General features: G+C 44.4%; 1 protein-coding gene across 4 annotated transcripts in view; it reads left to right on the top strand.

Moving 5' to 3' along the window:
- SH3BP2 (SH3 domain binding protein 2) overlaps positions 1-13,779 on the top strand; it is a 381,251-nt gene that overhangs the window by 307,964 nt on the left and 59,508 nt on the right. For all 4 annotated transcript variants that reach the window (XM_069632101.1, XM_069632100.1, XM_069632099.1 and 1 more), the window contains exon 12: positions 11,550-11,609. In XM_069632101.1, coding sequence (XP_069488202.1) covers positions 11,550-11,609 — 60 coding nt within the window. The remainder of the gene's footprint in view (positions 1-11,549; positions 11,610-13,779) is intronic.

Raw genomic sequence — 13,779 nt, 5'->3', positions numbered from 1 at the left:
AGACCATTTGGGTTTGCCCTGTTTTAACCCTTTCGGACTTGCGCACCCTAACTCTAAGTGGTGTGTGCTGCCTCATGTGGAAAGGGTTGCCCAGCACTACCTGTGGAGGAAGTTGCATATTCTCTCCAGGAGAACAATGAAGGCAGAAAGCCCTAGACCGAATGTGTCAGGTAAACATTTGTTCCCTAACATAGGTCTCAAACTGGATATACTTTTCCCAGATATAGGAAAGATATTTCTAAAGATGCTGTTAGGCCCGAGCTACCTGTCGAGTTTGCCTCCTCCTGTCAGGTTGCGACGAGCAGTCCGAGATCTGCTGGTGCTTACCATGGCATTTGACAGAAAGACATTGGCAACACTACAAGGCCCAGAACTTCATGGGTGCACGTCATTGCGTCATGTGCCCTCTACACCAATGGTGCTGCGCTATGACACCTGTGTTGTTGCAGCAGAAGTGTAAAGACTCTCGACTGCGAATCTGTTTCCCTTGATTGAATTCTCCCGTTTTTTCCTAGGATACGTACCCTGGACTTCCCTTCGTTTTTGCGTTTGTCGCTTGATCTTCGGTGTTCCCACATGAACTTGAACCTGCTCTTTGTCTCCGGACTCCATTTATTTCTTTTGATTGACTTTAACATTTTGGTCTGTTTGGAACTGTTTCCATTTTGTTCAGTTTATTGCGACATGCTGCTCTTTGCGCCCTAGGACCACATGGAACCTGCAAACCTATCTCTTGAATTTACCCCATTCCAGTCTGGGGATCACTTCCTCTCCTGTTCGATACTTCCAGCAAGTACTGTCCTCATTGCTGCTCTCTATTTCCAGTATTGGGAAGTAGGTTTCCCACACTTATCGTGTATCAGATATACCCATCTACCTGAAGGAAAGGAGGGTCCGTAGGGAAAGATGACACTGCAAGGCATAACCAGATTCTTGTTCTTTTCCAAAAGTGAGACTGGTGGCTTATTCCCACCTTTTCCCATGACCGTTAACTGTAGGGATTTTGATCAATAATCCTAAACTACGAGGTTGAAAAGAAGTCTTAGGCTCCCGAAGGGTTCACCTGGGCCAAACCTGACACCTGCACACTGTGGGTCTCATTTGAAAGATTATGGATCTGGCAGAGAAGATAGATGCCACTGAGAGGCCCTTAGCTCCTGCGTGTTTTCGGGTTGGGCCAAGAGGGCCTTGTGTTTGATTGGAGACTCCCAACCCCCCCATTATCCAAGAAGGAAAAATTGAGATCTTAATGAAGATCAACTTTAAACTGGTTGGGTTTGCAGATATTCAGGGCCAGGGAGAGTCAAAAGAGTTCTTGTTTGGAGATGGGTCAGTAAAGGAAATAGGGAAATGTGTGGCTAATTTCAATACCCTTGATAGAACCCAATCATCCCTGAAGAAAGAATTCCAGTCCAGAGTTTCTCCATGGGCAGCCAGGCAATAGGTTGGTCAGGTCAGTAGGTGAGGTCATGGGATTGGGCCTGTGAACAGGGTTTCCAGAATTTCCAATATTCAGCCAGGTCCATATCATTTCCACAGCCAAGGTGCTAGGAAAGAAGACAGAGGTTTAACTTTTGGGGGCAGGTAAAGTCCAGTTTCTGTTTCCTTCTGTCCAAAAAATTGGTTAAATGTCTCAAGGAATCCTTGGGTAATGGATGTGGTCATAGGTTATAACGTGGTTTATTACAGGTCCCACTCGGAAGTACCATCCTATCCCTCTGTGGATCTCGCACACTCAGAGGCTGGTCATCCATCAGGAAATTGTTCAGCTCCCCGGGAAACCAGCAATAGAGATAGGTGACCCCAGCAACGGCAATTCTTTAGCAATATATTTGTAGTGCTGGAGGAGTGGTCATTTCATCATGTTTTCAATCACTGTCTTCTTAATCCATTCATTCTATATCATAATTTCAAGATGGAGACAATTGCATTTCTGAGAGATATGTTGAGGCCAGGTGTATGGTTGCTTTGGCTACACCTCAAGGATGCCTAGCTGGCTAGTATGATTGCTTCGGAAACAGCCATTTTCTCTGCTTACAGTGGTACCCTTGTATGTTTTAGTTTCCCTCTCTGCCCTTTGGTTTGTCAACAGCCCCTTGGTGTTTTACAAAATGTTTATGGCCGATTGTATGTGTTTTGCAAGCAAGGGATGTCTGATTGCTGATTTATCTGGACGATTTGCCCATTATGGCCTTCTTCCCCAGCGTTGGTCCATAAGCTCCTTTAGGCAACTATCCAGCTGTAATGAGTTTGGAATTTAATGTCAATTAGGAGAACTCAGCTGTGCATCCAATGCAGAATCTTCAGTTTCTGGGGTTCATAGTGAACTGTGTTTTCTCTACCCTGCAGTTGCCTGAGGGCAAAGCTGCAGCATATATAAAAAAAAGGAACTTTCAAAGGTCCCTTAAGCTGGGATGGTGACCATGCGGCTCCTCCTGGCCAGGATTATAGACCTTTTATCACACTACCTAAATCTATATCCAGATTGAAGAATTAGAGATATGTTTTTAAGATTAAGACTGAACCTACTCCCAACAAGAGAAGTCCTGGGGAAATGGAGTCAAAACAAAAGTGCAAATAGCGACTGCAGATTCTGTCTAATATTGGGAAAAACAGAAACTATATACCATGTAATTATGGAATGTGAGGCACTCAACCAAAAAAGACTGCTCTTCAGCGATAAATATCAAAGTGCCCTGATAGAAATGGAAAAAGAAGAAAGATGGAACCAAATCCTGATGGGAAACAACAGAAAGATGGTCGCTACCATAGTCCACTTCTGGGAAACAATTATGTTGGAAAGTAGTAGTAGCAAATAAGAACAGTAAAGTCAAAATATTTTTCAAGAAGACAATGTAAATTGTTGTGAACCATAAATGTAAGGTTTAAGATGTAAACCAAATGCATTTTAAATTTAAAAAAATAATAATAAAATAAATAGACCTTTTATCAGTATCCATTCATGATATTTTCTCCACTCCTTTACATTACAGAGCCCTTCAGAGGCTAAAAATCTAGGCACACAAAGAATTGATTTAGTTGCAAAGACATGTGGAAGTCAGGAACGGCAGGGCATTTTTCGGTTCGCTCTCTGGTCTTGTCTTGGAATCTGATGTCAGCCTCAGTGGGTGGGGTGCTCGCTGTGGTGGGGTTTGTCAGAAGGGGTATCTGAGGCATATTAACTTTTTAGAGAATCTTGCCTGCTCCTTTGCTGTCCACAATTTCACAAGAGACAGATGGTGGTGTAACAGACTCATATGAACAATCTGTCAGTAGTTCAATTCATCAACAAACTGAGAGGAGTAAAAATTCCAAAGAGTAATCAGATTTGGCAAGACAATTTGGGCAATTCTGTCTTCCTCGACAGCTAAAAGTCTAAGCAGAGTTCATTCGAGGGGTCTCCAATGTGATTGCAGACTAGTGTTCTCTTCGTTGTCAAGATCTGGCATATTGGCCCTTGAATTCCAGGGAGTTTCAGGGGCTAAAAGGCTCTCCGCGGCATTTGTTCAGCATTGGAATGGGGGGTTACTGTATGCTTTGTTCCCTTTTATAATTAGGCAGTGAGAATGCTGTGGTTGGACTGTGATTTTTCTCGAACCCTTCGTTCCAGAATGAGGTGTGCATGCGTTTACCCATATAGTCTCACCTGTTATCTTATGAGGATAAGCTCTCCGTCCTGCTTCTCAACTGCAGAGGCGCCTTTGATGGACCTAGTTGCTTCACTGGTCCGTGTTCGTGGCAGCCCAGACCGGCGTGGCTGTACCACTTTGAAGGTAAGTGTTCTTAACAATGATTATTGTCCGTATCCTTTTGCAATTTCGTCATTATTGTCCGTAACCCTTGTAATGTCTTTCCTCTCCCCAATAGGTGTGAAGAAGCTCACGCAGAGTCGCAGTGTTTGGAGCGAGTCCAAATGGGAGCCAGAGGAGTTTACAAGGTTCCCAAATGGGAGGTAAGTTGGGGTTTCAAGGTCGAGCGCAAGGATTATGTGTTGCGCGACCAAGCGCAAGATATTTATGTAGTCTCTAACCTTGTGTGTCCTCTTCTCTTGCAGGGATGGCCTGGCGGCGTCAGATGGGAGGCGGTTATCCGAAGACCTGCCAGCGGCTACTGGATGGATGATCCGTGAGGATGCTGGGTGAGAAGAAGAGCTCCCGCGTAACTAGACGCCCCGTGACGATGCGCCTCGACTCCGATGACAATGGGAATCAGGTAAGATGCGATGCGCTGCAGGCGATGCGTTGCAGGAGTTAGGTAAGATGCGCTTCCGGCGATGGTGTTGCTGGAGTCAGGTAAGCTGCGCTTCGAGAGATAGTATTGCTGGAAGCTGGTAAGGTGCGCACTGAAGATGAGGTGCCGGATTCAGGTAAGCTGCGCTTCTAGCAATGGTGTGGCTGGAGTCAGATAAGGTGCTCGCTGAAGGTGATGTACTGGAATCAGGTGAGATGCTCGCTGAAGACGATGAACTGGAATCAGGTAAGAGCGCTTCAGGCGGCGGTAAGCATTACGCTGCAGGAAGCAGACTAACGCAAAGCGCTTGTATGCGGGTGGGGAAGGCTTAAATAGCCTGGTCCCAGCCACGCCCCTTTGGGTCTGCCTTGTGGCCCCACCTTGCCACTCCCAGAGACTGCTGCACGAGCACCCCAATGTTTCCCAATGGCCACGCACGGCCTGGATGCACGTGGGAAGCCTGCTGTGGAGGAAGTAACACATGCCCCAGACACAAAGGGCCTCATCACGAGTTGAGCGGTAACACTGGCGCTATTAGCGCTGGCGTTAATAGCCCTACCACCAAACCCCTGGCGCTAATAGCGCCGGATCACGGGTTTGGCGGAACAAGTATTGCCCATTCCCCACTGAGCCCATTCGGGAATTCCCCATTCCCCATTGGGCTCAAAGGGGAATTTTCGCTCTATTTTCACGTTCTTACCGTCGGCGGATTTCCCGCCGGCAGTAAGAGCGTGAAAGTTCGGCGGATTTCCCCCCAGCTCAGAGATGGGGGGAAATCTGCCAAACCCATGATTTGGCAGACCCTTAAATGCGGCGGTAATAGCGCTACCGCCACACTTAAGGGTTACTGCCAAACTCGTGATGAGGCCCAAAGTGTGCAGAGCACACTTTGGCGCCAGGAATGGGTCCATTTGGACCCTTTGGATGATAAAGATAGTGGCCCTTGCCCTGTTGCCATGACTCCGCCAAGCCATTGACATGGCCATCAGAAGAACTTGGACTTCTGCCTGAACTGATCCTCTACATCAAAGATAGCTTGACAATGAACAGAGAAAACGTTCTGAGATTGCTACACCATATCCCTAACCTCAGACTAATTACCACAAATGACTTGAGGATAATAGACTTTCCTGAGGAAGATCAGCTTGATATGGTGATTATCTACCTACCGTCCAACTTTGTCAAAAAGCAACTACTTGATGAGGCCTCCAATCTGCTAAGAATGGGCTTCGATTTAAGAGAGTTAACCTTAAGTGACGAGGAAGGTCGAACTGGAGTCAAAGGAACTTATCATGTGCATGCTGCAGAGGAAGACAATAAAAGCATGGGCCCGGAGGTCCAGCACAAGCAATCTGAGAGGTCTTGCAGTAATGATCCAAAGTTTGGAGCAAGACCAAATAAATGTAATTTAACTGTCATCCATACAGTTGATAGCTCTGCGTCAACTTCTGCTGGCAACAAGGACACAGTATCTAGAAGAGTCCAGATCGATGTAGAGGACTGGAGTTGGTTCGCAGGCACTCTGGCTGCGGATGAACCCTGATCATAACATGGCAAGCAACGAGAACATAAAGATCTGATCATAGGAAGCAGGAAAACAAGAGGGTTTAAGCATTTCTTTGGACAGGGGGACCTGGTGCCCGACTCCTATACAATAATTTCCCTTCAGGAAACCTGGATGACGAGCCTTTACATTTTGCCTGGTTATACTATTCAACATAACCCGACTTTCAAGGGTCCAAGGAGCCGACCGGTGTCTAGTTTTTTGATACCTATAAAGCACGAGGCAAACTGCCAAGTTTTGTCCTTGGAGAACCCAAGCCCCTACATCCAGGTGCTCACCGTTAGAGTGGGTGGGGCCAACCCCAGTGCCTCTACAGTACTGATTGTCTTTAATCTATACTGGAATCCATTGGGACTGGAGGCAGCCTCTTTCCTAGCAACTATCATAGACCTTCTAGACATCTATAGATAAAAATGGCAGGAACCCTATTTAATCCTTTGTGGGGACCTTAACATCTACTGCTTTGATGAAACTAAAAGCGTTATCACAACCACAAATCTGGCAGCAACAGAAGACGAATTGGGAGGCCTCACATGACATAACTCTCGCTGAGGAATATCGAGATCTTCAAAGGATGTACAGAGTGCGATCGCCCGGCTAGAGCAACCTGGGTAAACGGATTAGATGGAAAGATCCTGGACTACTTTTTTGTCTCGTGCAATTTTCTCCCTCGCGTGAAGCATTTCACAGTTCTGGAAACATCTAAGAGTGACCATAACATATTAAAACTCACAAGTACGGCTTTCATCGATCAGCTGACTAGACACCTCTCAACAACCCTGGAATTGGCCCCAGGAAGGAATCAGTTATGCATCCATCCAGCGAGAATCGAGCAAATGACTAGTAGACTCAAAATTCAGTCGAGATATGACTCGACAGCCTCCTCTGAGCAAATTTTGAATTACCCACAGCTGTTGATAGATTTCAAGGAAGTAAGACGGCTGAGTATTAACCTACTTTTACCCCGATACACACATTTGATGCAGCCGTGGCCAAGAAGAATAAGATCCTCAATCGCAAACTTTGATGCCTTAAAAAGCTGGGTTCAGACAAAGCGACGAAATTAAGTAAGAAACTCAAACAAGCCCACCGAAATTTGAAAAAATTAAGAAAAAACACTATAATGCAGCAAGCTTCTGAAACATTGCTTAAGTGCATTGCATCAAAAAACACGTGTGAAATGTGGCAGTTGATTAACAAACTGAACGCACCGCAGGAGGCGTTATTGATCAACGCTGTCTCGCCCAGTGCCTGGATGTATTTTTTTTCAGCTCTCTTCAGATCAAACGACGCTGTGCAGTTGGTTAACTGCCTCGTGGGGCTTGACGGATGGTCCTTCGACACCACCAGAGATGACATTTTACACCTGATTAACAAAGCTACTAACTCTAGAGCACCAGCCCCCAATGGTATGTCGAACGCTATGCTCAAAAAACATCCGGAGCAGAGGATGGTGTTCTGTGGGTTTTGTTTAACTACATCAAGAAATCAAGAAAAGTCCCTATTTCATGGAAAACCTTGTTCATAGTTCCGATATTTAAAAAAGGTGACCGGTCAGCCCCAACCAACTACAGGCCTATAGCGCTGTTGAATGTTGCAGGAAAGATCTTCGCAGCTTTACTCCTGCAGGGACTGGAAAATTGGAGCAAGAGCTTAGGACTCGACAATAAACAGCCATTCAGCTTTGTTAAAGGCGTAGGTACCAACCTTCAATGTCTTGTTAATAAACATCCTGAAAAGCCATCTGAAAACTAAGAAAAACAATCAAATCTACTTAGCATTCATAGACCTGGCCCAGGCTTTTGACACAGTCGATCGTGCAAAGCTCTGGGCCAAGCTTGAAGCTTGGAAATGCCTGTCAGACATTTTGGAAGCCGTAAAAGACCTGTACACCAAGACTTCTTTAAGAGTCACAATGGATGCGAAGGGTCTACTCTCTGAACCAATCAGGATAGCAAAAGGCTTGAAGCAAGGCTGTTCTCTAGCCCCAATGCTATGAAACTTCTTCATTTTGGACGTTGGTAACACTCAAATGGAAGAAAGAAGTGTTCCTCCTAAACTGGGTGGTGAGCATCGGGATAGACTCTTGTATGCAGAAGACCTGGTCCTTATAGACCTACCCCCGATTGGTCTACAGAGGAAACTTGATGCTCTCCAAATATGCGTGGGTGAAAATGGCCTTAAGATCAACGCAAAGAAATTACAGATACTCATATTGGAAGCATCGACGGGAAGAAGAAGCAATAAGCTCTCCTGGTTGCTGAATGGTGAGAAACTAGTGAAAGTAAGCTCGCTTACGTATTTAGGAATGTGTGCTAACATCGGCAACAATGACACCCCAAGAGAGGTGGTCTTGCATAGCAAGGTTAATACCTTAGCAGCCCAGGCGCAAAATATCTCTAACAGATACTGTAAATTTACCATTAGTCCACCTCTGGCATTGTATCGCATGAAGGTAGTCCCCATTATCACATATGGTGCAGAAGCGTTCTTTACGCTTCCGGCTAAAACCTGGCTGCTCTTGGAGGGCCTCTTTTGGAAGAAAGTGTTGCTCCTGCCCAGAAGTATACCAATTAAGTTATAAGAATAGAGCTAGGCTTCACCTCCATATATGCCATGGTGTTTTGGAAATCACTTAGTTTGTATCGCAAATGTATCGAGCCCAATCTGCTCCTGAGCTTCAAGCTGGTGCAAGAAACAATTTCCGAAGGTTTGGACAGCATGTTGTGTGAATGGAAGTGTATCTGCACGACAATCTTTGAGGGCCTTGGGATTTCCAAAGCCACACTGGTTATTAATCCTACCAGCGTGAAACGCCAGCTCTGGCCGCAAGATTGGATTTGAACCCAAGACGAAAGATCTGGTTTTGCATTCTATGGGGCTAGCCAACCTGAAACTCGAAACACACCGCTTAAACGTGCTATCCAAATATTTTGTCAAATTCCCAAGCCCCCATAATCAAGCTCAGTTCATGCGCTTTAGACTTAGGGCCTCATCACAAGTTGTGCTGTAGCCCTTAAATGTGGTGGTAACTGTATTACCGCCACATTTAAGGGCTGTCCCTATCACGAGTTGGCCGCTAAATAGGCTGTTTTACCTCCAGCCTTTCTCTGGAGGTGAAAATCCCCCGTTTTCAGCTGTATTACTGCCGGCTGTATTAGCATGCATAATTAGCGCTGAAAATACCCCAATTAATCCAATGGACCCACTGGGGAATGGGGATTTACCGTTAACACCCAAGCCGTGATCCGGCAGAATTTGGTGCTAGGGCTATTACAGTCAGGCTGTATTACAGCCGGCATACAGCCCAACTCGTGATGAGGCTCTTCATCTTAATCTCTATCCGACTCGAGAGATTTTGAGTTCCAGATGTACTGGGTCCAATGAGGAGCTAACTTGCCGATTGTGTCCTTAATTGGGCCTGAAAGAAACTCTACAACACTGTCTTTTGTCCAGGTCTCACAGAAAAAGGACTAAATGGCTTGGAAAAAGTATCATACAGCTACCGTCGTTTTCTTCAGATGAGTGGTGGAAAATGTTGTCACAAGGGGAGAGACTTTCAGTAACAATTGCCCTGATACACTTTTTAAAGGAATCATTTGCTCCATTTTAAAACCTTTGACTTAATTGACTGCATAATGGATTCCTGAACATGTCCTGCATCCAGGGTGGAGGGAGTAATCCCTTGAGGATATTGGATGTAAATGCTGCAAATGATAAAGGTTTTTTTTTCTTAAAACCGTACACATAAATAAAAATAAAAATAATGCGCAGGAGCAGGCATATGGAAAAAAATCAACTCACTGCAGACACAAACAGATGGAATATTGCCTCACTGAGCGCCAGCAAGATACAACACTCTGTGGTGCAACACAAGGGCAGCATGCCCAATCAGAGATCGGGGAGGGGTGGAAGGCGGGATGGAGCGACAGGAAGTGGAAGACAGTCTCAGGTCGCGGTGCAGCGGATGTTGCATGAGTAACTGAAGTGCCAGCCAAACTTTACCCAAAGTACAATAAAACAGGTTTTAAATGAACAAGCAGCTGGAAAAAGAGCAACTCACTGCAGACATGGACTAATGGGTTCAGACTGTGATAGTGGAGCTAGTTTATCCTCTCCTGTCTTCTCCAGGCATGGTGTCCATTGCGTTAAGTTTGTCATTGCAAGTTCAGTGCTTCTACATCCTTCTCAGATATTCACCTGGTTTTGGCAGGAGAGATCATGAACATCTTGAGGGGCTTTGTTTCTTTCTTTCCGAAAGCCCTTCAGGAACATGTATCTTTCCTTATTTATTTATACACGGAAGGAACAATGCTCTTTTGATCACAAAAGAATGTACAATAGATAAGAAATCAGATTTAACGGGAAGCAGTGAGCTTCTTACAATGGGGTGAGTTTGAGGGACATTCTGACCAGGTTGTGGAGGGGAGTAAATGGAACAGACACCAGGGACAATACATAAGTGGACATACACAGATTAAGGACAACCAACATTGGACTTTTGTAAGTGCAGGTAGGCGGTACGGCCAGCTGTGTTCAGGACATGAGCATGATGGGTGAAGTGCTAGAATGCAGGCAGAAGAAGTGAGAGACAGAGGCATGTTAGAAGCGAGGGAATAATGTTATCTAGCAGGCAGATGAGAGGTACGTTTAGGCGAGGAGGTAGGCTTTTCGTTTGGTTTTGAATAAATCCGTGTGAACTGTTTCTCGGATGCCTGGGGGAAGAGAATTCTATGCAAGTGGAGCAAGAAGAGAGAAAGAGTGGAAGCGAGAGGAAGCACAGGGAGGACGAGGAGCCACAAGGGTAGTCGAGGAGGCAGAGCAGAGATTGCCAGAAGGTTTATAGAGTTGGATAGAGGAGGATAGATACAGCGGTGCCTTTCAATGGATAGATTTGTTACTGTAGCTATATGGGTCAAGGAGGTTATGCTGCAAGCCGGTGTGGACAGAGATATTTGTGGCTCATTCGGCCAGGGGTGCATTGTCTTCAAAAGCCTTTTGGTCTGGTGCAGGGTCGGAGGATATTTTCAAGAGAGCTGAATCCAACACTTTAACCTTCTACACATTCTATTTTAAGCCTGATTTGCATGCTTCGACAGTTGTGATTTCAAGGCTTTGAAGTGTGCTAATAGGATCCTCCCTGCCATGCCTTCAAATTCTGATTAGTCCTAGTAGTACGACGGACAGTTGTGATTCGATTAATGACATGGAGGAGAGTATTATACCACCCTCCCTTCCCAGGTGTTAAAGTTGTTTGTTGGTCTCTCATATTATTTAGCAGAGATGCCGCACCAAGGTTTTTGGCTTCCAAGGGGGGTATCCAGAACTGTGTTGGTCACTGGGGGTCCAGATCACAGGCATTGAGCTGGTTGGAGGAGTTGTTGGCAGACCGAAAAGCAGACTGTTTGCTGCAAGGGGGACTTTCAAGTGTACCCTAGCTAAGGATTAGTAGACATTGAGTGGAGAAGGTGGGGCATGTGCTCGAGTATTATGGTAGTGGAATTTTCCTTGTCAGCTTTATTTCTTGCTGCTCATTGATTAAAGGGAAATGTGTACAATACTTGCCTACATGGGATTAATTGAATCATGACTGTCCATCTCACTACTTAGACTAGTCAAAATTACTCAGTCAAAAATGTTTTCGGCCGGATTGGCCCTGTACTACTCTTGAGCTAATGATCAACTAAATGTTTGCATGTCTCTGTAGAACTGAACATTTCTATTCCTGACCAATTGGTGTTTTCTTTGTCATTAGGTACTGGTTGTATGGGACAATGAATGTTCAAAAATGCGAAATTACAGGATATTTGAAAAGGTTAGTCGGATTGTTTTCTGTTTTATTTCAAAATGCACTTCTATCGTAATTGTTAGACAATACTGTACCACTGATATGCGTATTCTCAGATGTGTCCACTACACTAGATGGCATTGAGGAGATTGAACTGGAAGATACTGTGTTTGCTGCCACTGCTTCAACAGCATCTTTCTCAAGCTACACATTTGTACATTTGCTAAGCACCTTCAAAGGCTACCAATCTAAAAGAGACCAGGAGGCTACCAAGCTAACACTTAACCTGGTCTTGTCCCGTTTAATACTGGGGGATGTCTTTCCTTCAGCACTGATTTCATCTTGAGTCACTTACTAAACATGTGGGGCCTCGTTATGAGTTTGGCAGTAATTTTACTGTTACCACCACTCAGTCTAGCAGATTTACTGTTGGATTATGAGTACTGGTAAAGCTGTGGTAATCTCAATTTCTGCAGTTCATGGGAATACTCCAATGAGGATTTTGGGGATTTACTGCAAACATTAATTCTGCCATTGTAAATCTTCCAGTTTCTGGAGGTCAAGTTGCAGATTCACCTCCAGCAAACTTCTCAAGCTAAATTCCCCTCTACTTCACCCCCAATCTCCGAATTCAGCAGTGCGATGAAATTGGCAGTAATTCCACTACCGCTAAAAAAAGTGGTGGAAATAGAATAACCGCCAAACCTTTACAGCACTGCCAAACATGTAATGAGGACCATAATCAGGAGGTTTCAAATGTGTTGCCCAGTACAGATAAGGGAATAAAACCACTTCCAAATATCAAGCTAACGAAATTGGTGAAACAGTGATGTACCGTGCAGAGTAGTAAAGAAAAAAGAAATGGAATAGACATGTAGGGTACAATGCGCCATTTTCTAGGAAAGCTCTAACACTGTTCGACCACTTTGGTGGTGACTGGCACAGTGTGAAAAACTATACACATAATATAGAAAAAACACAGGACAATTGATAATGGCTTGGTAGTAAAGGTTTACCATATTTTCCTCAATTAACTACCGGACCAGCTAATATATTCTGTTTGGTTTTCTAATATTTCGGTATTCACCCGCTTGCCCTTGCATATGTTATCCTTTTAGTCTCTGGAATTCATTATTTCAGTTTAACGAAGTTTACAGATTGTTCGTTTGTGCCTGAAAGCTAATATTGCACTTTCACTCCCAAGTTGACAAATACTATATCTGTGTTTTTGCTTCAGTACAGAAGCAAGTATTTGTCAACATTGAAAACAGGAATGGGTGATTATGCCATGCATAGAAGTACTTGCATGCTTTCGGTGCCCCAGTTATAGATTCTGTCCCACCTTAATTTCAATCTTGAAACACCTGCTATAATCCCACTATGGTGTGAAACATTGTTCTTGGGCAATTTGTATTTGTCCAGAAAGTGAAAATGTTTTCTACCTACCCATTGGTTTAGAATAAAGCTGGTGCTTATCGGGGCAGTTCATTTTGTGTTGTGTTACATATAAATGGTCAAAATTCTTTTTTTTAATTTTTATTTGGTGGTGGTGTCCCTTAAAGACCGACTTGTTGCCTCTGCATTGAAGCAGGTGAAGTTATGTCTAACAAATGGTAGAAAATCTTCAAAGGTTGCTTTAGCTGCTACCTCCTGGATTTCTAGTCTCTATAGCCTGTTAATGTGCATTTAGTTACCTGCTGCCTGCAGTGCTTGTGAGCAGAGGTAGGCCTCCTTCCTTCTAGGCCTATATCTTTTTCAGGAAGTGTTTTTCAAACACTCTCGATACAAGAATCGATCGGCCAGACCTGTTCAGACCTCTTCAGACCATGGCCAATTCTGTTTTGTCGTGATATGCAAGTGATGATGAAACAGTGAGCAACCAAATATTCCTGCAAAGTTATTGGCAACCGTTGTAGCGTGCATCATTTTGATTTATGATTCTCTACTTAATTTATAACTTATTAGAAATTCATCTTATGACCAAGTAATCATACGTAATATGGTATAAGATGAATGGGTCTCCTATTGATGATAAAGAACAAGTTACTTACCTCTGGTAACGTTCTTTCGACTGGATGTTCCTCCCACGTATTCCTCATCTTTGATATATTCAAGTCTGCTTGCAGCTTGCTATGGAAAAAATGTTCATAGGATCGAGCGTCATGCAGCGTCGCATCTTGGTCCTCGGCAGCCTCTG

This window comes from Ambystoma mexicanum, chromosome 6q, assembly GCF_040938575.1.
Source record: "Ambystoma mexicanum isolate Mex_15411 chromosome 6q, UKY_AmexF1_1, whole genome shotgun sequence".
NCBI lineage: Eukaryota > Metazoa > Chordata > Amphibia > Caudata > Ambystomatidae > Ambystoma > Ambystoma mexicanum.
Note: the sequence above shows the minus strand (reverse complement) of the source record. Positions and strands in the feature narration are given on the sequence as shown.